The sequence below is a fragment of the Pygoscelis adeliae genome, unplaced genomic scaffold (assembly GCF_000699105.1).
Source record: "Pygoscelis adeliae isolate BGI_AS28 unplaced genomic scaffold, ASM69910v1 Scaffold9, whole genome shotgun sequence".
Classification (NCBI taxonomy): Eukaryota; Metazoa; Chordata; class Aves; order Sphenisciformes; family Spheniscidae; genus Pygoscelis; species Pygoscelis adeliae.
Window position 1 is genome coordinate 1,810,473 of NW_008825557.1, and position 20,991 is coordinate 1,831,463.

The window sequence follows — 20,991 nt, forward strand, 5'->3', positions numbered from 1 at the left end:
ATGATTTACACATGCTTTGGAAATTTAACTCAGGTGTGAAATTAGATGAATAATGTTGATTTTTCAGGAGCGTAATGTGAGTAATGTGCATCTTCATTATTGCTCCATGTATTAGAAGTTGTTAGCGGTTTGTGAAAGAACAGCTCAATGTTATAGGAAGGTTACAGAGTCTGGAAATTTTAACCTCTTCATTATATTTGCTTTTCTTCCTTTTACAATCCAGTAACTTCTCTAAAAGGTTATTCATTTCAAACTAGAAAAAGACAGGGACATAACATGTTACGTAAAAAGCCTCAGCTGGACATGCTGTGTTTTACTTCGTTTACTGTCTGAAAATGTCTTCCTCCAGTAATCTGAATACAGTTTCACTTCTGTCATTTTAATTTCATCTGTTCTAATGTTTGAAAAGTCAGTCATTTGTTTCATGGATAATTTTTTTCTAAACACCCCAGCTATGCAGGCTAGTTCTTGCTGCTGAACTCCTGAAGCAGGCTGCCCAGTGATGCCCTGTAGCAGGGACCACAGAGTCAGCCTCCAGGTTTGCAGTAACGGTTCCTCCCGGCACACTGAACATGGGGTCTTTCTGCCCCATGGGGACATCCCCTAGTGACACTGCTCATAAGTCATGTCCACATTTCTGTGCATAGCTGTCTGTCATGCATGCACAGGTTGTTGTTTTTCCACTTTGTTACAAAGTAGGTATAACAGCTGCTAGTCAGGTGCTTGGACATCTGTAAAATTATGAAATTCAGGTAAATGCAGTTATAGGAAGGAGGTTCCCTTTTCTCCTATTAAGCATTACTATTTAAGAAGGCAGCTTGATTCTGTTATTGTCTGAGAATGTGTTGTACATAATCCTCACTTTTAAGTACCCATTATTCCATGAAGTATTGATACTAATTTGCTGAATTCTAGGGAAAAACTCCATTACAGCTTTAAACTACAGCTCCATTAACTACTAAAAGTACAGGTAAACCCAGTCATAGATCTATATAAAAAAAGTGCGATTTCAGATTGTGCTGGTGGTTCTCTCTATAGTAACTGATAGCAGCCACCAATAATGATAAGGAAAAGGGTTTAGAGATTGTGAACGTAAACAAACAAGGCAAGTTCTGTATTTCTTTATTTTGTTGAGACTTTTATTTCCCCCCAACAAAGTTTTCTGGAGTTTTTCTATTTGTTTCTTTGATGGAGACACATTAAAATGTCTCATTTTCAACAAAAAGATGAAGTGTAAGACTGATTTTGACATCAATATCTTTTAATAAATTGTTCCTTTAAAATAAGAGAATGCATTGGAAATATGTTTGAAAAAAGTAAAATCAACAGCATTATAATCTCTGTCTTGTTATAGGGGTAAGGTTAAAAATGAACAAAGACACATAGCCCACCTCTTCCACAAGCTGATCTTCAAAACCATAGAGGCTGAAGAAATCTGAAAAAGCTGGGCATTCTATGCATTTCCAGAATTAGTGTCTGCTAACTTCCTTTTTGATGGCTGAGTTTGTCTGTACAGTGTGGTTATACAGAGTTGTTGACATGAAAATGTGAGTGATGTGGGTGCCTGTCAGGTTACTTCATTCAAGAAAATTGAATAATTTGAAAAGTGTTTTTACTTAAGTGCCGGGTATCTGTAGGTTCAGTTTACAAGAAAAGGAGAGGAGGGAGCTCTCATTAAATACAGTGATAATTACAGAGGATTTAGAGGTGTGTAGCTAACCAACAGCTCCCTCCGTGCTTGTGAATGAGGGCAAATATGGTTCTTGGGAATATAAACAGGGAAATACCAAGCAGTAACAGAGGTGATACTGCTGCTGGGCCTAGAGCAGATGACATGGCGTAGTGGCTGAGCCCTGTGTCAGGGCCCCGAGGGGACCACTGGCCCTGCCCAGCCTCCTGGCCCTGTCCAGGGCCTCCCCACCCTGCCCACAGCACAGGACACCATTTCAGCCTCACAGGGCCATCATTCCCTGCCCCAGCGATGCCGCGGCAGGGCTGGTCTCCAGCTCCCCGCAGCCCTGCCCTGCCCAGCAATGGGCCGTGCTGAGCCGGGCCCACCCGCAGGCCCACATCCCGGCCCAGCCTTGGCCTGGCCCCAGGGAGGTGCCCGACGCCTGGGGCTGGGGCTGCCCCGGGGCCCCCAGCTGCCCTGCTCCTGGCTGGGCCCTGGCTGCCAGGCCCTGCCCTGCCACCCCAGGGATAACTTAAAACCTTTAAACCAAAATACAGTAGTTTTCTAAAATGCATACTATAAATGAAAGCAAAACTATGGGCTCAATGCACAAACAGTAAGGTGAAATTCTGCCACGTATGTCATGCTGGAGGACAGGCTCGCTGGTTGTAATAGTCCCTTGTAGCCTGAAAATCTGAATTTCTGAAAGTGATGGGCTAGATTGTTTTTTGTGTTTATTTATATTTAGCGCTCTCTCCTTGGTACAGCCCACTTAAGTGAATGTACTAAATCTGGTGTGGAAAGCTAGCATTCAGTTTTAGCTGCCTGATAGTGTCTCTCAAATTCTTCTCTCTTATAAAACTGCCTTCGCTTAACTAATGTATTAATTAAACTGGAACACCTATGTTTAACTTCTTTCAGCTGTAGACTTCTGCTGTGGTTCTGGAGACATCAGTTCAGCATTTGAGGCCTGATGGCAATTTTGCGGAGAGCGCTGTTACACTTGTTCCTTTTGCTCATACACGCTGTGGCAGAGGATGTTCAGTCACCATACACTGCATACACATAGTACAGCATAATCCTGTTTCAAAAAAACCCAAATACTTAAAATAATGAAATATTTTTAAAGCATTATGCAGATAATAATCACACCTTCTCTCCTTATTTTCCAAAAATAGCAGCCTTTTACAGAAAGTCAAAAATCTTTTGTCAGTAGCAGTTGAAGTCACTGGACTTTGAGGTGGAGTGGTGTGCAGGGACAGCACCAGCTGAAATCAGCTGTCAAAATTTTACTTCAAAAAGGATCATTCCTGAAGTTGTAGCCAAAGCAATAAATCTAGGTAACAGTTAGCTGAGCAGTCAGCAACTAGGATGAAGACAAGCTCCTTGCCTATCCTTAGATTCTTGCATAATTTTACAGATCTAAGAAATGATATTATAGTTCAAAACAAGTCAGTTGGCCAGATATCCTACAGCCCTTGGAGACGAGAGTTTCAGAGGCCCATGTAAATTCAGTTCCCTTAAGTTTCAAGTGTTCAACAGATTCACAAGCTCTTTCTTCTGGTCACCTTTTATAGTCTTTCCAGCTCTTCATTTAAGGCTGGGAACATCTCAGTTTTGTTTCATTTGATTGCTTTTCCTCTCCCAGCTGTTACATTCCTTTCTTTATCTTTCCAGTCACTTTTTCCTTAGCTCTCCTTATTGCTTTCTAGTCTGTCTAGGGAGCCTTAAACCACATGATGACAGATTCTTTTCTTATTGCTTTATTTTTTTTTTTAATACTTGTACTTGATGAGAAGTAACTGATGTTGTTCATGCTAGCTGCAAGCTGCTTGGCCTACACAGCACTGTATCCTGCATACAGCCAAGCAGCCTGGAGATGGGTGTGAACACAGGTGCAAAAGATGCAGAAATTAGACTATAAAATTGAACTGAAGGCTCTGGTACTTACCATCTTTAACTAGAATTGGCCAGATTATGTGTTCATCTTTCCAGCTGCATGATTATTGTGGCGTTCCTTATGCAAACAGTGCTTTTATACATAAAAGTCCTTTTTTTCCAGCTTCTTGGAATGCAGGACTTTTTTTCTCACACTGTAGACTAAGCAGTTTGATCAGTACTACAGTACCAAGTATTTTCCCTACCAGAACCTAATTTGCTTCCTCTCAATTTTTCATAAAGCAACAGCCCAAATTACATTGTATTTCAGGATACTGCAGAGAGATGTGTTTATGGCTTTTTTTTTCCTTCCTTTTGGCAGGAAGGGGAAAGAATGCAAAGTTTTTTACACTGTAAATATTTCTGGGAAAAAAATTGGGTTTATATCTTCAGCACAACTGAAAGTTAATTTAAACAGTGGTATATGTGTTACACAATTCTAGAATGGAATTCAGCAATTAAGAAGTCCTTTCTTATTCAGGTTAGCCAATACACATTTGCAATGTGCAGTTACAGAGAAAAGAAATCTGAGCCTCAGGAACTAATGCAACTTGAAGGATACACTGTGGATTATACAGCTCCTCACACAGGTACTTCTCATGATTTTGAAGTATGATATGTTTGTGTAAAACAGCTGATTCAATTTGTTCATTTTGATCTAGCAGCAAGAAACCCCAAAGTTCTTTTTTTCAGCATCTGAAGGTTTTGCAATTATTCCACTAGGATTTTCTAGTGTGAAAAATCATGCTTTTAGAAAGAACCTTGTTTTAAGAAGAATGAACAATAAACTTACACTAAGGTTGCCTGAAACATTGTAAGACCAGATATGGTACAAGGAAAAAAGTATGAATTCTAGCCAGTCTTTCCCTTTTCTCTCTACTTTTGATGGTGGAGTCATGTGGCAGTGTACTGTGAAGTATATTCATAAATTACTTAGAAAAGAAGGTGAATGACGACAGTGCTTGCTAAAGGCAAATTACTCAGAGTAATCAAAAATCTACACAAGTTAGTATTAAAATGGCAGAGGGAAATCAAAATTATACATGTAGAGAACAACGATTCTACTCTTCCTTCTCAGTGGAGTGTTATGAATTTAAGAGACTTCTAAGATATTGAAGATTGGTCTTTGGAAACGTTGGCTTGATGTTTAGAATAATTGAGAAAGCAAACAATGCTCAGAAGTTGTTTGGAAAGTCAAAACAATGTTGTCATAAAAAAATCCCCGGCACAGCCATGTTGACTGGTGTGTGCTGTACTGGTTACGCGCTCTCAGAACAAAACACTGGAATGAGAAAAAGGTACCAAGGAAGGAGCAGCAACACTAATAAGAGATATGGAGCTGCCTCTGTTCAAGAAGAGATAAAGTTGACAGGGACTTCCAGCTATGAAAATGATGCCTAGAAGGAGGATATGTTAGAGAAATGCAAAATAGCATATGACATGGAGAAGATGAATATGAAATAAATTGGAATTGAGTTGGAAAAGGAATTATGGAAATATTTTCTCCCGTGACTTCTTTATTTATTCTACTTATATGTTACTTCCATGTATTACCGTTTGATCCATATAACTCTAGATTTTATCATATTTCTAGGTCGTAAATACCTATAAAAGGTTTTCACACACACACACAGAGGAAAACCAATAACATGATAAACATTGATGGTAATTTAGGAGTAACTTGTATTTATTAAGATTACCTTCCTATTTCCTCCTCCAGGTCTTCAGGGTGGTCGAATGTTTTTCAATGCTGTTAAAGAAGGTGATACCGTGATATTTGCCAGTGACGATGAGCAGGATAGAATACTCTGGGTTCAAGCCATGTACAGAGCCACAGGTCAATCGTATAAGCCTGTTCCTGCAAGTCAAGCTCAGAAGATGAATCCTAAAGGAGGAAATGTCAACACAGGTATATCCCCACTTTGTAAGTTGGCTTTCTTTTTCTTTTGTGGCTTTGGTTTTGGTTTCAGTTGGTAAAATATGTAGCAGCTCCCTCAATGAAGTTTAATTAAGCAGAACTTATTCACTAGGGAAATGTGCCTAGCAGTTTGTTGTTAGCCAGAAGCTCTTTAACTCAGATTATTACCAGCGAGGGAAATCCTGACTTGCAGGTCATTATTTTTATTATAATGCATGAAAATACGGCAATTACCTTCATATTCATTACAGTTGACCCACATATTACCATGGAGATGGTGTTTGGTTTACATTATGTTTTTCATTAGCCAGCCACTGTAGTGTTGAATAGAAAAGCATCAATCTGTTCTCAGAATTCTATAGATTTAGGTCAGCTTTATCATATATTGTATATATTAGTTATCTAAAAATTGCTATGCAGACAGTACATTGTGAGCTGAAAGGCACTAGATGGGCTGCTGGATTTTTGCACCCCTCAGTGTAATATTAAACTATATATAAAAAATTTTCCAAAAAAATCAGATTTAAGTTTTTCTCATCTTTCTTCGAGGAAAATTTTGTTTCAGAGAAAATCAAGGTAGATAGCATATATTAACCATATCTTGAAATTTTTATATAATCTCTTTGAAAGTCTTCTGTCATGTAACTGCATATAGGAAGCATATATGGTTTTTTTGTTGTTCTGGAGGCTGAGTGCAATCCAAGGATTTTTGTAATAGCCATCAAATTTTTACAACGTCGTATGACTTTATACAATAATCCTTCTTCATTATCATATATCTGTATAGAGAGAGAGATAGAAGGGAGATATGTGTTTTAAACTCAACTTGGTTTAATGTCTGAAGTCTATAGCAGGTTGACCCAAAACCATTCTCCTCCGTCAGTCCTGCTATCACTTGGTCTCACGGCTTTCCATTCATCCTGTAATCTTTTATCATTTTGCTATTAGAAGACAGTAAAATGCGCTCATTAAACTCCGTAATAGTTATTTAAAATCCAGACTGGGCTTCAAGAACATTGAAAAAAACATAGTTTAATCTCACAAAAGCACTGACATCTGTTGAATTTTTAATCTGAAACAATTTGGAAGGGTGAAGCAACCATTCATCACAGGGGGTGTTAAGGTGAAGTATTTTGTAGGATGTAAGTAACACTGCAAAAGCAAAGGTGGGGCAACAGCCAAGGAATGCTTCTGCTCACCTCCTCCCCATTACCTGGATTGGGGCTGGGTACTGGGAGTTCGCTGTGTTCCCCTCTTAATGTTTCTACTTCACGTGCATCAGTTAGAAAATACAAAGGAAGGGACTGTAGTCAGTAGCAACCAAGGAATTGCTCTTCTTCTTGGACACAGGGTTTACATGGAACTGAAAGCAACTAGAAAACGCTAACCACAGGGCAGGGAAAGTTACAGAAAGAAAAAAGTACAAAGAGCAATTGCAAGTTTGGATATACTGAAATTATGTTTTCAGAGATAAAATAACAAGACAGCCAGGGTCTGACTGATCTTTACAGCAATTATCACAAATGCAGAAAATGGAAATGTTGCTCTTTCATGTGCACAGCAGCAGCACTCCAAAAGGCCAACCTACAGATCTCTAACTGATCTGAATGTGCAGTTTCTTCTTGTTGATGCTGTATGGCACTTTAAGATCATTTATGTAATTTATAAGAAACTTGATATTCTATACTACCAATGAGGCAAATACACATTTAAGTGTGGCACTGGAATCAAACTACTATTGTACCTGTCCAACTTCTAAAATGAGTACTAGCCAGTTTCTTCATTTCTGAGTAAAGCAACTTGGTACTGCACTTTTGTAGTATTAGGTGGCTCCAAAACAAAAGTGAAGACAGACTAATGTCGGCAATGATCAAGAAAGAGAGACTGCTCTTCAGTTCCACTACTCTGAATGAGCGTGCTGTAATGCAAAGAACAGAGTTTTTAAGGATGCATGATTGTAGAAAAGCCAGAAGTTTCCCAAGGACATGAATGTTTCGGGGAAAGCACCAATTAAAAATAGATTCATCTGAGTCACATAAAGGTGCAGGAGGCGATCCCTTTCTTAATGAGCAATGTATTAGGAGATCTATTCATACAGTTAGAAAGGCTGCTGAAGTGATGACCACTGTTAACAACTCGGTCATAACAAAGGAGTAACAGCAGCACATGAGGGGATTGTCATGTCTTAATGAAGCAACACAAAGCCAAACATCATTCTGGTCCTACACCACCATGAGTTCAGAGATAGTCTCTTTTTGAAAATATCTGCAGATAGGAAAGGAGAGAGACAGGTACTGGAAAACCAAGTGAGGTTAGGAATCATTTAATCTGAGATGTAGAGTTTTCCTCATCTCTCTTTTGGAATGATGTCACTTATCAAAACAGCTCACAAAAGGAAAATAATTTGAGATTTTGCAGAGACCAGTTATAACTGTTGTCATAAAAATGCTGTTTAGAGCCCATGTACAAAACATCAAATCCTATTTATTAAGTAGCAAGGGAGTAGCAAAGGGAGTCAAATATATAAACCATACATTGGTATTACAAGACATCAATCTGATGACAGCAAACTTGAAGACATTTCCAAATGAAACATCCATCTGACCAAAAAAGCATCACTGAGGAAGCTTGTGTGGACATTTAAATAATCCGAGTGGAGCAGTCAATGTTGTGTAATCAAGAAGAAAGTGCAGGCAACTTGCCAAATGAAGAAATGCTTTGGGATTAGTCATGAAAATATAACATTAACATTTTCAGTCTATTTGGATATACCGATGATAAGCGCTATAAAATTTCTGTCCCTATCATAGTTTAATGGTATGGGAATAAATTATGAATTTCATATTTCTTGTAAATGTTATTTGTATCACTCTCAATCTTTGAACTGGCTACATCTTTGAATTGACTACATCAGAGACTCTGTGGGAAAACCAAAATATGATTAATATTAAGGTACTGGTGTCATAATACATACACACAAGAAATACCACTGCTTAACCTTATGGTGGCATTGCTCAGTTTTGGAATAATTGGTAATGTTCTTGTAAAGCAGTTCTTCTAAAATAGTTCTGAGATGTTTGTATCTGTATGTTCAATTAATTAAATCTTTCAGAAACAAACAGAAATAAAAGATATTTTTTTCATTTGACATAGTTTTCTCAGCAGGTTTGGTAGCTTTATATCCATCATACACTTTGCCACCTGGAGGAGTGGAGTAACTCCACCCTCCCTGCGTGTTCCCCCATTCCCCTTCATGTCCCATTCCCGCTTGCCTCCAGCTACCCCCATCTCCCTTTTAGAAAGAAAAGGTTAACACTGGCCTCCACCGCCTTAGGCGGTCAGTAAGTCACCTTTATGCTCTCTCCCACGCTACTCAGAAACATGCAAAAACTAACTGGTATCCTCTTCAAATCTGTCCTTCGGCAAAATACTGGCAGTCCATCAGTGTGCTATCCCCAGCCTGACGGTTGGGCCACACGGGCCAGCTGCTTTCTCACATTCTGCCGCTTTCTCTCCATCTGTTATTTCATTGTCTGATATTTAAATGATAAGGTTCTGGGGGCATAGATTGTCTCTTTGGCCTGTGTTTCTAAGCATGTAGCACTTTGGAGTCCTGGTCAATGATCAGGAGTCGAAATGTTCCCGATGTAAGCTGTCACTATCTGTATGGAGTGGCACTTGAAGGAATGTAATGCGTGTCTTGCCACTGTCTTTTGCAAAGAGCATGTGCACCTTCATCCAACCAGTTCCAGCCTCTTCTGTATCAGAGTCATAGTTCTTACCCTACTACTCCCGGTCTCTAAATCTTTTTAATCCCTACAATACTAAATTTCTTGTCTCTACCTGCTCTTCTTTCCTGCCTGCCTGAGTTAGTTCAAATTGCTTCCATGATGCTTAAACTCAAGCAGAGATGTCACCGAGAGCCACAAAAGGGAGGAGGTCACCACTTTACAAGGCCAGTTCCTGTAGTTCACCCTAGCACAGAGTAAATGCTACAGAAAACATGTATTTGCTTCTGGGCTGGAACGGGGCAGAGATTTGGTTATCACTAGGAACGACTCGAGCATGTGCCAGAAACATGGAATTCGTGGTAGTCTTAATTCACTCTACTGAGTCACTGAGGATGTGATGATTTTTATAGCCTTTGCAGCTGGGCTAAAATTGGAAGTTTCTTGCAAATATGGCAAAAGGCATATTCAGGATGCTGTTCTGCCAAATTGAATGTCCTTCTCTAAAAGAACACCCAAAGAATTTGCTAAAATTCCTGCAATAGCTTTTGTAAGTTTTTACCATAGTTTTAAAATATATTTATTTGTCCTACCTTGATCCAAAAAAATGGGTAGTTTTTTGGCTAACAGTTTCCAAAAGATGAAATAAATACACGATCTGAAACAGACAGTGTAACACGGAAATAGCAGCCAAAACAATGAGTTTGAGTTAGAGGCAACTTGAAAGCAGGACAACAAATTCCATTAAGAAGGGAAGAAAATTAATTGTGGAAAAGCAGGAGAAATAGTACCGCTTCAAAGATCTCCCTAAATATCTTCCCAATATTTCCCAAGATTGAGAAAGTGTAGAGAATAAAATGGAATTGTTTTTTCCTAACTGTATATCACAATATAGCACTCTTTGTCTTTTGCATTTGTATGTAGCTTGAGCAGGACATCTAAAGCTGATTTGTGTAGGAATTTGAAAAATACAATCATTCTAACAATTATTAAAAGTAGGGTGTTGAATAATTTTTAAATCACAGTCATATATTTGCAATAATCTTTGATCAAGTTCTTATTTTTTTTAAATCCATTTTGTTTCAAAAGGTTTTACCAGTTATCTTGTATGTATATCATAACAGTAAAGTAAAATGTAATGTATTACACTAGATCTATTTTTCTGTTATTTCCTGCTTGCCTACAGCTGGCAAAGGTAAGTTTTTAACTGTTTTTCTGTTATTAGAATATATTTGGTAACAGATCTTCTGTTACTATTTGACAATGTTATTTGTACCGTTTGATTCACTTAAAAAGATGGTAATCAGTCATGGATCTTTCTGTAGAATGAGATCGAGGAGGTATGTATATTTTTAAATAATATTTTTGCTTATTTTGCCCAAATTATGTAATAGCAGGTTCTGCTTTCACAAGCCACATTGTATTCAATAGGTCACCTTACACATTGTGATCATCTAGATGACTCTATCAGAATGTTGGATCTGTTTCCTTCGCAACATCCAGTCTCCTGATTTCAAAATACTTAATTACTTGTCAGTACTTACACAGGTTTCCTTTTAAAAAAGGATAATATTTTATATTTGTGTAGTTAACCAGAGAAAAAAAATCAAGCCAGTTAAATTAAGATTCAGCCGTGTATAATTTGTACCTGAGACCGATGGCAGAAAGAAATATTAATCCTATTTCTTTTCTGTAATCTCTCTTACTTTAAACAATGACTCAATAAATCAGATACCCATATAAGAAGGAAAACTTACAAGAAATGTAGAAACCAGTCACACCTTAAACAGACTGGGGTGGAAAACTTTTATCTGTGTGTGGATCATTTTGGAAACTATAGATAACTTCACGTTGTAGTTTAGTACTTTCAGTTATGTAGTTGTGTTGATATCAGTTGTTTATCTTTGAATTCGTGTGTTTAAAAACGTTTAAGAGAGAGCATTTCATGTACCTATGTCAAAAATATGAGCTAAGTTTGTCATTAATGATAGGCTAGTCTAATGCTCATGGAAATATTGTTAATCTTTGTAATCACATACGCTACTGACCCTTAAACCATTAAAAATATATGCTGCTGTTTCTCTGGGATGATGGTCTCATACCTTACACCATCGATGTATTGTCATACTGTTTATTTGCTACATCCACCTTGGTGAAATCTGTCACATGGATGTGACTCTTGCTTTGACAATGCAAAGCCAAGTGATATGAATTAGTTTCTGCATCTTTCCAGGATGTGATGCTGCAGATCCTTCAGCTTGAATTAAATAATTCTCCCATCCACAAATACAGCTGAAAGTTGGACTTGACATGGATCAATATGATCTGGGGCTAAATTTCTAAATGTGACTGATTATGTTAGCATCATGCCCACAGATCAATATTGAGTTTTATTATGAACCTGACTCTATAATTGGGTTTAATCAATAAACTTTTGTCTCCTTTTCTTTAGAAATTTTAGGTTTGTACTATGCAGGTTTTCAAAATTGCATTTAGGATACACTTAGATCTATACTTTTCTAGTAATGAATATAAAAAGACCTAGGTTTGAATTTAAAGGAACAAAGAGCTGAGACCCTATTGAAAGGGGAAGTCAATTTTTAAGTTGATAGGACTGTTCACCCCAGTACAGTCTATAGAATCCAAGACAGCTAATGTGCTAATACATAACTAGTCCTTTTGGGCACTGTAAGGCTTTTTCTGTCCATACTTGATAGATAATTCACATTGAGGACTTTGACAAAACATAGCATTAATGAAAGCAATCACTAGAGCTTCTCTTTTGATAAACCCGCGGGGTTTAAAGGCGTTGAAAGATGCAGTCTGTGAAGAACAATAAATTTGGGCCTTTGATTGAAGTGCCATTTGGGATGGTATGTTTTCTCGATGTATTTACACAAAAATGCTGCTCCCTTTTTCACTACTCTTTGCTGGAAGGTTGAAGGAGCTCTTTGCCATTACTACATTAAGGTTCGTCTCATTAAAAGCTGAGTACAAAAAGAAGGCTGGAAATGACCTAGCTCAAGCCAGTGTGTTCATTTCTGCTCCAGTTTGCCATTTGAGAAGTAGGCTTCAAGCCATGATGAATATTTCTATGAGTGGTACTTTGATCTGCAGTAAAGATGCTCTTTCTTATCTGAAGAAATAAATTCATAAACATTTTCTTTTTGCAGTGGAGGGAAGGGTATTTATTTGCTTATTTTCCTAAAATTAGAAAGAGTGGCACACAAAACCGGGAAATTATAGAACACATTTTTTTTGTAGTCATAACATTGTTTTGTAAATTGTAACATTTGAAGAGCTCCACTAGAAAACCATGCTTTAAGAATTATTTTAATGTGCTATGTTGCATTTTCAGGTAGAGTTTCTAAATTGTTTTCTTTAATCTGTCAGTGGGTAGAAACTGGTTTTTTTTCACTGTTACACTCCATAGATTGGTATGATAGAAAAATAATTCAATAATATTATTTTCAGATTAAAAAACAATATTCTATAATGTCACCTGCAAGCATCTACTTATGTAACTTGTTTCTTTAAAATATTTTCAAGAAAATGTATATGTTGAGACTTACACACCATGTGTCCCCTTGCGTTTGTAAATCTGCACACACACTCACGTGTATTGTTCTGCATATTTTTCCTTTGTATGAACAGATACAGACCGTGGTCAGAAACATGGCATGGATGAGTTTATTTCTGCTAATCCCTGCAAATTTGACCATGCTTCCCTCTTTAGACTGCTTCAGAGGCAGACCTTGGATCACAGATTGAATGACTCCTATTCTTGTTTGGTGAGTACTGGCTGGAAGATAGGTATACAGAAGTGAGAAATAGTTGTTACAAAGTAGTCCTTTCTTCCTAGTTCATTCAATAGCTGCAGTTGTAGTTGGAATAAAGGGTCCAATCGATTGGTTTCAAATTTGAAAATTATACACTTGCAAGCTGCTGCTGTGCCACTCAATAGAAAGCAGAGACCCAAATGGTCTCTGATTTTGTCAGCTGAAATTTATCATGTCCTCTATGGGGGTTTGAATAAAAACAGAAGGTTTTGATAATGGCAAGAGCTCCCGTAGTAGCATTTGCTGACACCTGTACAGGCATTTTAAGCTACAAATGCAGTCGTCTCATGTCAGACATTTTCACCTATCTTGTAATTCTTCATTCCACCGTGGTGTGAAGAAGCAAAAACATCAAAAGAAGGGAAGCAGAACCACAGGCAATATAGACCTATGGACATATATGTATTACCTGAATTGCAAAAAACAAATGCGAGTATAATCATTAAACAGAAATAAGTAAAATGTGATCTCTGTATCAAAAAGAATGTTTTTTGTGTTCAAAGACAGCTATAAAAGGTAAGATATTGGCAAAACATGCTTCCATATTTGTGGCTGCAGTTTCCCTTTCCTACATAACACTTTCTATTCTATGCTTTGTGGGCCTAGGAGTTGAGGATGGGGCTGCTTCTGGTTTTGTTTTCAGTAGGGAAAACCAGCAACAATCTTGTGGAAGTCCGTCAGATTATCAACACTTGTTAATCAGGCTTGTGTGGGTCAGACCTCATAACTTCCTGAGGCTTTATTTTTCACCTGATATCATGTCTGAAATAGTTATCTCTCACTGAGGACCTAAAATGCCTCATAGCACATAATTTTTTTCACTTTACTATCCCAACAACAACAAAAAAGGATAACTTTTTTTTACTTCTTTTTTCCATTGATCTGACTAGTCATGTAATACAAAGATGATGATGGGGGTTTTTAGGTTTGTTTGCAAGTGTAAAAAAGAAAAAAAAATATTTGATGACAGTTGCTTCCTTTTTAAAATGCTACCAGATAAGTATGTATAGAAAAAGTTAAAGGACTTATTTTCTGTCTGTGGGTTGCACATTGAATCAAAGAAGAGGCCCGAAGGTACATCTGTACAAAGTAATTGGCACTCAAAGAGAAAATGGTTAGCTTTCTAACAGTGCATTGGGGTCAAAATCTTTTTTTATAATAATAATATAGTAAGACACTTAATATAACCTTGAAATCAGGAACTTTTAGAAGAGGTTAGGTGAAATACACAGTGCTATAGCAACCATAAAGCAGATGCATTTCTTATTGTTCTTTTTAAAATTCAGCTTTTAATAAGTAGAATGGGTGATCATTTTTTGTTAAATTGCATATTTAACTATATTCTTTAATTTAAAAAATTGAGAATGTCAGGGTAGCAATAGAATACATGAACATGTAAGTGTGATTTTTCTTTTTCCTGAACAGCTCATTTCCTATCACGTTTAGAAAAAATGCATCCTTTTATTTTAATAAATATAGAGTAACCACACATACAACTTGTAAAAAATAAAAACAAAAATGTAAAGAATTAATATTAAGCACAGTTCTGTATTAAATTAATATGTGACCTAAACTTCTTTAATTTTACATTCTTCTCGGTATTGGGGAGCTTCGGGGGGGGGGGGGGGGCAATTTCAAAAAAAAAAAAAATGAAGGTACCTAAAAATCTTGGGCATATTATTTTTTTTTCAATTACACAATAAAAAAATATGCAGTTACCTAATACTCTGTGGCATATAGTTGTTATGTGTTTGTGAGACTTATGCATGGTATGGGGTTGAACAAGGGCAAGGAAGGCACATATTTATATGAAAATGACCACACTAAAACAGATCTCTTACAGAGGCTGAAGTTGAAGTAATGAGTTCTTTAAAAATGTGTATTCTTGTCACAATTTTCTCCTATGAGAACGTACAGAAATTTTAGTAATTATTTCCTTTTGTATTGCTAGGCATTGACATGCAGCATTTTGTCATGTTTTCCATAAAAATGTAGAGAGACATCAGTGACAATGACGATGTATTGGCAGAATATCAATCACAATAACCACTGTTTATTATATCTAGGGATAGGATACATATTATTGCAGAAATTCAGTTAAAATCCCTTTTCTTTCTTTCAATGGAATACCATATTTTCTAGCAAACACTGTGTAAACTACATGAGCCATTGCAACATGACTGGATATTAGTTTAAAACACTGAGTACTGTTCTGGATGCTGTAGTAAAGTTAAGTGTTCTCTAGAAACAGCTGAAGCTCTTTAAAGGCAGTGGAAACACTGACTTCAAAGAAATGAATCAGGAGCAAATAAATTTGTGAAGTAACTTTGAGGTGTTCTTGTTTGCAAATAATATGTTAAATTCAAGAGTTGAGGGAGAATATAAAATTTAAATTCCTGTCTCATGCAAGTCTTTTGGTAAAGTTAAAACACAGGTGATTTAAACCTGATGTGAACATATTTTTAAGTATTGTTTAATAGTATTTTGGCTGATATTTTGTATAAATATTAAACATCTGAGCTTGCAGAAGTATTCACAAGCAGTAGGGAAATATTGGTCTTCAGCTGCTAAACTGATGTTATAAATTCATGACTTGCAAAATCATTTTGCTTATCCAAGTTATTTGTATGTTTGAGCTCAGGTGTTCCCCAATCTCTCTTAACCATTTGGCAGGGATGGTGAGCAGGAAATATCACTACAATTAAGAAAAGAACAAAGAAAAATGCTTATTTAGAACAGCTATGCCATAGCTGTGGATTTCCAAGGTTTATGTTTTTCTCCCTGCTGCTTTTTGGAAGCTCACTGTGCTATCTTTTTTCACATTGGGAGGCAAAGCAATCAAGGCTCTTCTGTTTTACATTTCTACATCAAGAATCAATTATTTTCTTTTTACACTCTGGATTCACTCAAGAACTGTTTTTGTGGTGGGAAGGAGTCTCTACTTTGTTCGTGTCTGTGTCGGGATTACGCCGTTCTGGTCTCATCAAGACTCTGCCTGAGTAAGCCCTCAGTATACCCCAGAATATCTAATTATTATTTAAGGTCAAATCATACTCGTCTTATTCAAGTGGCTTTAACAAACTACCTAGCTTTGTATCTCTTTACTAGTATAAGTTATTAAAAAGTTGTTAAAAGTGCACGCATGTTACATAAGAAACGGTAAATGTCCAAATTGTGGTTCTTTCACATTAAAGTTCCAGCCACGGGGAACTGACCATCCAGAAACTGTGTTTTAACTGTCCATGTTAATGTCCCTCACTATTACCCAAATGTGCTCTCATAGCTTACAATTAATTACTTTAACAAAATTAATTATTTTGAAGTGTCAGTTTATTTTATATTAGGTTTTGATGTAATTGAATCCGTACCAGACTTTGGATGTATTAGCATGTTTTTGTAAACCATATATTTCATAGTAGTGATAACTCAGAACTGCAAAGTTTCCTGACATTTCCTCCTTTCAGCAAGACGGCTATTGTTGGATCTAGCTTCCAGTGCCATCGGCATTAGTCAGATATAAATCATTCTAGTATAAAAAGTTTATGTAATGCACATAAAAATATATGCCTCTATTCTTTGTTTAATTTAAAAGCTGTGAGTGGGAAAAGAAATCTCAAAATGTTTTGGGTTTTTTTGCCTTTCTCTTTCAGGGTTGGTTTAGCCCAGGTCAAGTCTTTGTGTTAGACGAATACTGTGCTCGCTACGGAGTGAGAGGCTGTCACCGCCATCTTTGCTATCTCAATGAATTGATTGAACATTCAGAAAATGGTTCTGTAATTGATCCAACCTTGCTCCACTACAGTTTTGCATTTTGTGCTTCTCATGTTCATGGTAACAGGTAATTTAATGGTATATTTTTAAATTCATAGCCTTAGGATGAAGTAAAAGTATTTATAGGCTCTTGCATTCACCAGGTAGGGAAGTTGCACACAACAGAAATCAGTTCATGAAAGTTTCTTCAGGGGTATTGGAGGTTCTATACAGATTACTATAAAAAAAACCCCAAACTCCCCTTCAGTTTGTACTTTCTTAATGCCGTGTGTTTTCTTGGGCATTGTATAGCCAGGCTGATTCAAGGCTAAAGGATATCACCCAGTTAAAAAGGTAGTCTTCTGCATTTTGTGTGTGTGTTGTGTTAGTGAATGGTGCTTCCAGTGAACATTTTGAACAATTCTGCAGTTTAAGAGAAGCTTTGACTCTTTTTTTACAGTCTGTAGCTTGGCAACTAATCATACTATACTGAGTTCTTCTGGCTGTGCTACCACAGGGAGAAATAACATATATTGGGAATGCAGTGTGACCCCCAACCAGGAAGAGCTAGGGCACTTCTGGAATTCTTTCCACTAAAGGGGTGGGCTGCTTCAGGAGCTGTTGGTCACAGTGATACTCTTGGGATGATGTCTTCCTTCCGCTTGCAAGTGAAAGACTTGGAAAAAATTGTTGCTTTGCTGTGCTAAGCAGGTTCTTTAAAAGCTTTTGCTTCATCTATGTCTTATTCCAAATTGTGAGGGAACTAGCTCTGTTGTTGAACAGCAGGTATTGGAGATAGGATCATTGGATAGCTCAGGTTAGAAGGGACCTCAGGAGGTCTCTAGACCAATGTCCTGCTCAAAGCAGGGTCAGTTGTGAGGTCAGACCAGGTTGCTCAGGGCTTTATCCAGTCAAGTCTTTACCCAGTTTGAAACTGTCTTATTTCAGTGAAGTTACATCCGTTGCCTCTTGTCAACCTCCCAGTAGCAGCTGGGGGGCTGCCATTCAGTCCCCCTAGACACCACCTGTTCTCCAGGCTGAACAAGCCCAGCTCCCTCAGCCTCTCCTCAGAGCAAGTGCTCTGGCCTCTGACTGTCATGGTCCCTGTCCACTGAACTTGCTCCGGTTTATCCATGTCTTCCTTGTACTGGCGTGGGGAGTGCGGCAGGCAATCTATTGAATTACAGGACAACATGCATTTATACCCTACTGTGCACACTAGATTTGTAGACTGCTGTAGGAAATATGTTTAAAAAGTTCAAAAATAACAAGGGAAAACCCAATAGATCTCCCCCTCTCAACTGATCCTGTTCTGCCACTAGGGGAAAACCTACTCACAGTCCCAAAAGGTGATTACTGTGATGCTGTCTGTAAATCCCCAAAACTGAATCCTGGTAGGGATCAGGAGAGAGAGGGGTTTTCCTCCCAACATGTATGCTTATGTTGCCCTGCAACGAGTCAGTCACAGAGGCCGTTTTATTTGTCCTCGAGCCACTGAAGAAGGGACAAGCCTTAAAAAGGATATTGTTTCCTTCATTGGCTCAGACAAAGCCTCATCTGTCAGAACAAGAGCTGAGCATTTGTGACCTGAGTGATTTAGTAGTGGGAGATTAACATTATGTAATCCTTGATAATAATATCCAAAATTAAAATGTTTTTGAATGTGCCTGAAATACTCTCAAGAATCTTAACGTTCATACTGGTAAGTTAGGAGATTTTCTAGCTTTTACTTGGTAACCTATTCTCTGTAAAAGCATGCTTCTTTTGTCGGTTCCTGAAGAACCTGACACATTCGTATTTCCTATTGAGTCTAAGTCTTTGTTGTTTCTAGCCTTTTTATTACTGGTTTCAACCTAACAAGACAAATATATAGTGATAATTGCTCAAACTTATTTCAAGAATTCAAAAGAAAGGTAGATACATTTCTTTTTATTTCATAATTTAAGTGAAGGACAACAGCGCGTGCAGCGCATGACAATATCTCAGGGAGCACATCATTTACACAGTGGTAAGCACTCTGTTTGTATTCTGTCTATTCCTTCTGTACAGATATTCTCTGAATAGCATTATGAGTGTTTTAGGAATAAAAGAAGTGTTGAACAGAGAGGGTCTGACTAGAACTGAGATATTGTAATAAGGAAGAAAAAAGAAACATGAAGAAAGAAGAAAAGTAAGTCAAGGACAGAAGCAGACACACTCACTGAGGATGACAGACACACATATACGCACATAATACATCCACTCATTCATCTGCCACGGCGCTAAGAAATAGTAAAAGGGAAAAAAGAATTTCACAGACAATGCACGACAGGCCAAAGTTCTAGGCTGATCCCTGGCATTATACATCTTAGTTTTATAAGTCAGGCTGAGAATTAGAAAGACCACAGAACAAAGACAAAGAGCTTTATACTCTGGGCCTGATATATTCAATTTATATTTCATCTTTGCTTCACAGAGGGATCTTAGACCTTCCACTAGCCTGAGAAAGATCATCAGAAATGATCTTGAAGTCAGGTGATGGAGGAGCATGTAGAAATGCAACCATACCTGTAGTTCAAATTATCAGTTTCTTTTAGGCATGAATTTTAGAGTAGCAGGCAATCTAGTAACATCAGTCAAATGATCAGATAAAGGTGTCACTCACCTTCATTTCTGGTAGTCTGGTGAGGAGAAACTCAAGCACAAATCAGAGCAAATCTACAAAATATACCGGGGCCATACCAGGACATATGCCGAGCACACCAATGGTTACATCTGATTTGCTAAATAAAACTGGTGAGGAAGCAGTCTCATACAATGGACCCCAACTGTCCATTAGTCATAGACACTCTCTAAGATCCCAGGCATGATTGTGGGATTGCATGTACTGAATACTGCTCCCAGTAAACATTATGAACAAGGCTGAATCAACTTTGGCTCTTTCCACCCTTCGTATGTCTCCAGAACTCTTCTGGCAGATTTTGAACCCTCGGGTATTCCCTATGCTCTTTTGCTGCACCCTAGGACTTGAAATATGAACTCTGTTTCATGCTGCAGGCTGTAATGCTCTTGCAGGCTGTAACACAATAGCCATGGTTTTATTGCAAAACACCTGGAATAAACACATATAAGTGAATCGTTGTCCTAGAGCTTCAGGGACATTGTGGAGCACAGAGGAGACCTGAACTGAGCTCTGGTGTAGGCTGTATACAGCAGACCTTGCCACCTGGTCTCAGGGCCAGAGAACAGTCTCCAAATGTTTTCTTTCCTGAGACGAAGATATAGGTAACAAGTTCTGAAAGAGTTATCAAGCATACTGGTATTTAGTGTGTCTTTTATGCCAGTGGTGTTGGTTTGGGAACAGAAATGTTTATGCAGGGTTGAGCACAACGTGCTGAATCCTAGACTGAGGAATTCAAGCCTCATTCATGCCTTTCCTTTCCTGCTGGGAAGAGCATTACAACTGGGCTAACAAACTGCTTACGTAGAAAAGGTATTTCTGCTTTTGTGGATGATATTCTTAAGACATTCTCTTCCTAAATAGCCAAAAAGCAAAATACTTTAGTAAAAGAGTAGCCTTGCTGAGTGTTTAAACAAAAACACATCCTTGTTTCTGAATCAACTGATTCCTTTTCCTCTAGTAAATAAAATCACAATAAAAGCTGTGCTTCTGGTGCTATGTAACTTTACAATAACATCTGCTTTGGCTCCTCTTTACAATGTTTTTCTTCTGAAATGTTCCACTATATGGTCCCCATCAAAGTCATTAGTTCTCAAATGAACTTTTTGCACTGCAGTTATGCATACACTTGTGTCTCTCTGGTGAAAGTGAAATGGGCAGCACAAGGAACTATAGGATATTCCTGAATGCTGAGATTTCAGTCTAAACAGTCCAGGTAGGAGCTATTGTTTTCTTCTCCATCACATTCACTTTTGTCTACTTTTCATGCTGTGACTTCTATTCAGTCCCACTTGTCTAAAATGGATGCTGGTGGGTATCATGTTGTCGTGGTTTAACCCCAGCCGGCAACTAAGCACCACACAGCCACTCACTCACTCCCCCTCAGTGGAATGGGGGAGAGAATCAGAAGAGTAAAAGTGAGAAAACCCATGGGTTGTGATAAAGACAGTTTAATAGGTAAAGCAAAAGCCGTGCACGCAAGCAAA

The 20,991-nt window shown here is 37.8% G+C and overlaps 1 protein-coding gene across 1 annotated transcript in view; it reads left to right on the top strand.

Annotated features, from left to right (window-relative positions):
- CADPS2 (Ca++-dependent secretion activator 2) overlaps window positions 1-20,991 on the top strand; it is a 307,048-nt gene that overhangs the window by 185,412 nt on the left and 100,645 nt on the right. Inside the window, exons 10-13 of the mRNA XM_009332287.1 lie at window positions 4,092-4,200; window positions 5,331-5,534; window positions 12,911-13,047; window positions 16,746-16,933. Of these exons, the coding sequence (XP_009330562.1) occupies window positions 4,092-4,200; window positions 5,331-5,534; window positions 12,911-13,047; window positions 16,746-16,933 (638 nt within the window). The remainder of the gene's footprint in view (window positions 1-4,091; window positions 4,201-5,330; window positions 5,535-12,910; window positions 13,048-16,745; window positions 16,934-20,991) is intronic.